This window comes from Rhincodon typus, chromosome 34 (assembly GCF_021869965.1).
Source record: "Rhincodon typus isolate 14 chromosome 34, sRhiTyp1.1, whole genome shotgun sequence".
Taxonomy (NCBI): domain Eukaryota; kingdom Metazoa; phylum Chordata; class Chondrichthyes; order Orectolobiformes; family Rhincodontidae; genus Rhincodon; species Rhincodon typus.
Window position 1 is genome coordinate 4,665,868 of NC_063365.1, and position 1,025 is coordinate 4,666,892.

The 1,025-nt window shown below is 57.5% G+C and overlaps 1 protein-coding gene across 1 annotated transcript in view; it reads left to right on the forward strand.

The window, feature by feature from the left end:
- LOC109918408 (S-adenosylmethionine synthase-like) overlaps positions 1-1,025 on the forward strand; it is a 26,324-nt gene that overhangs the window by 15,206 nt on the left and 10,093 nt on the right. The window contains exon 5 of the mRNA XM_020518334.2: positions 727-870. Within this exon, the coding sequence (XP_020373923.1) occupies positions 727-870 (144 nt within the window). The remainder of the gene's footprint in view (positions 1-726; positions 871-1,025) is intronic.

Sequence of the window (1,025 nt, forward strand, 5' to 3'; positions counted from 1 at the left end):
GCAGATGTGCAGGTGAACATCTGCTTGATGTGGAAAGTCTTCTTGGGGCCTGGGATGGGGGTGAGGGAGGAGGTATGGGGGCAGGTGTAGCACTTCCTGCGGTTGCAGGGAAAAGTGCCGGGTGTGGTGGGGCTGGAGGGGAGTGTGGAGCGGACAAGGGAGTCTCAGAGAGAGTGGTCCCTCCGGAAAGCAGATAAGGGTGGGGAGGGAAAAATGTCTTTTGTGGTGGGGTCGGATTGCAGATGACGGAAGTGTCGGAGGATGATGCGTTGGATCCGGAGGTTGGTGGGGTGGTATGTGAGGACGAGGGGGATTCTGTTTTGGTTGTTATTGCGGGGAGGTGGTGTGAGGGATGAGTTGCGGGAAATGCGGGAGACACGGTCGAGGGCGTTCTCGACCACTGTAGGGGGGGAACATTGCGGTCCTTGAAAAATGAGGACATCTGAGATGTACGGGAGTGGAATGCCTCATCCTGGGAGCAGATGCAGCGGAGGCGAAGGAATTGGGAATAGGGAATGGCATTTTTGCAGGAAGGTGGTGTATTCTAGGTAGCTGTGGAAGTTTACCTGGACCATCTCTAATACCTCTCTCCCCTTCCTGGACCTCTCTGTCTCCATCTCTGGCAACCACCTAGAAACCGATATCCATTTCAAGCCCACCGACTCCAGCATCTGCAATTCCTATTATCCCTTTCGTTTTCTAAACGTCTTTGTGCCCCGTTCTCAGGGCCTGATGTTCGGCTACGCTACCGATGAAACAGAGGAGTGCATGCCGCTAACCATTATCCTCGCTCACCGGCTCAACGCCAAGATGGCCGAGCTCCGCCGTGACGGGACGCTCCCGTGGCTCAGGCCTGACTCGAAGACCCAGGTACATGGCGCTTACCCTTGAGGTACTCTCGGCACTGACCTCCCACACACACATTGCAGGGGCCGGCTGGCCGGCGGAGGCTTATGGGCCAGGTGTGCAGTCCTCCAGCCTAGGCCCCGCCCATTCCTGCACCCGGAGCCCTCCTCCAGCCTAGG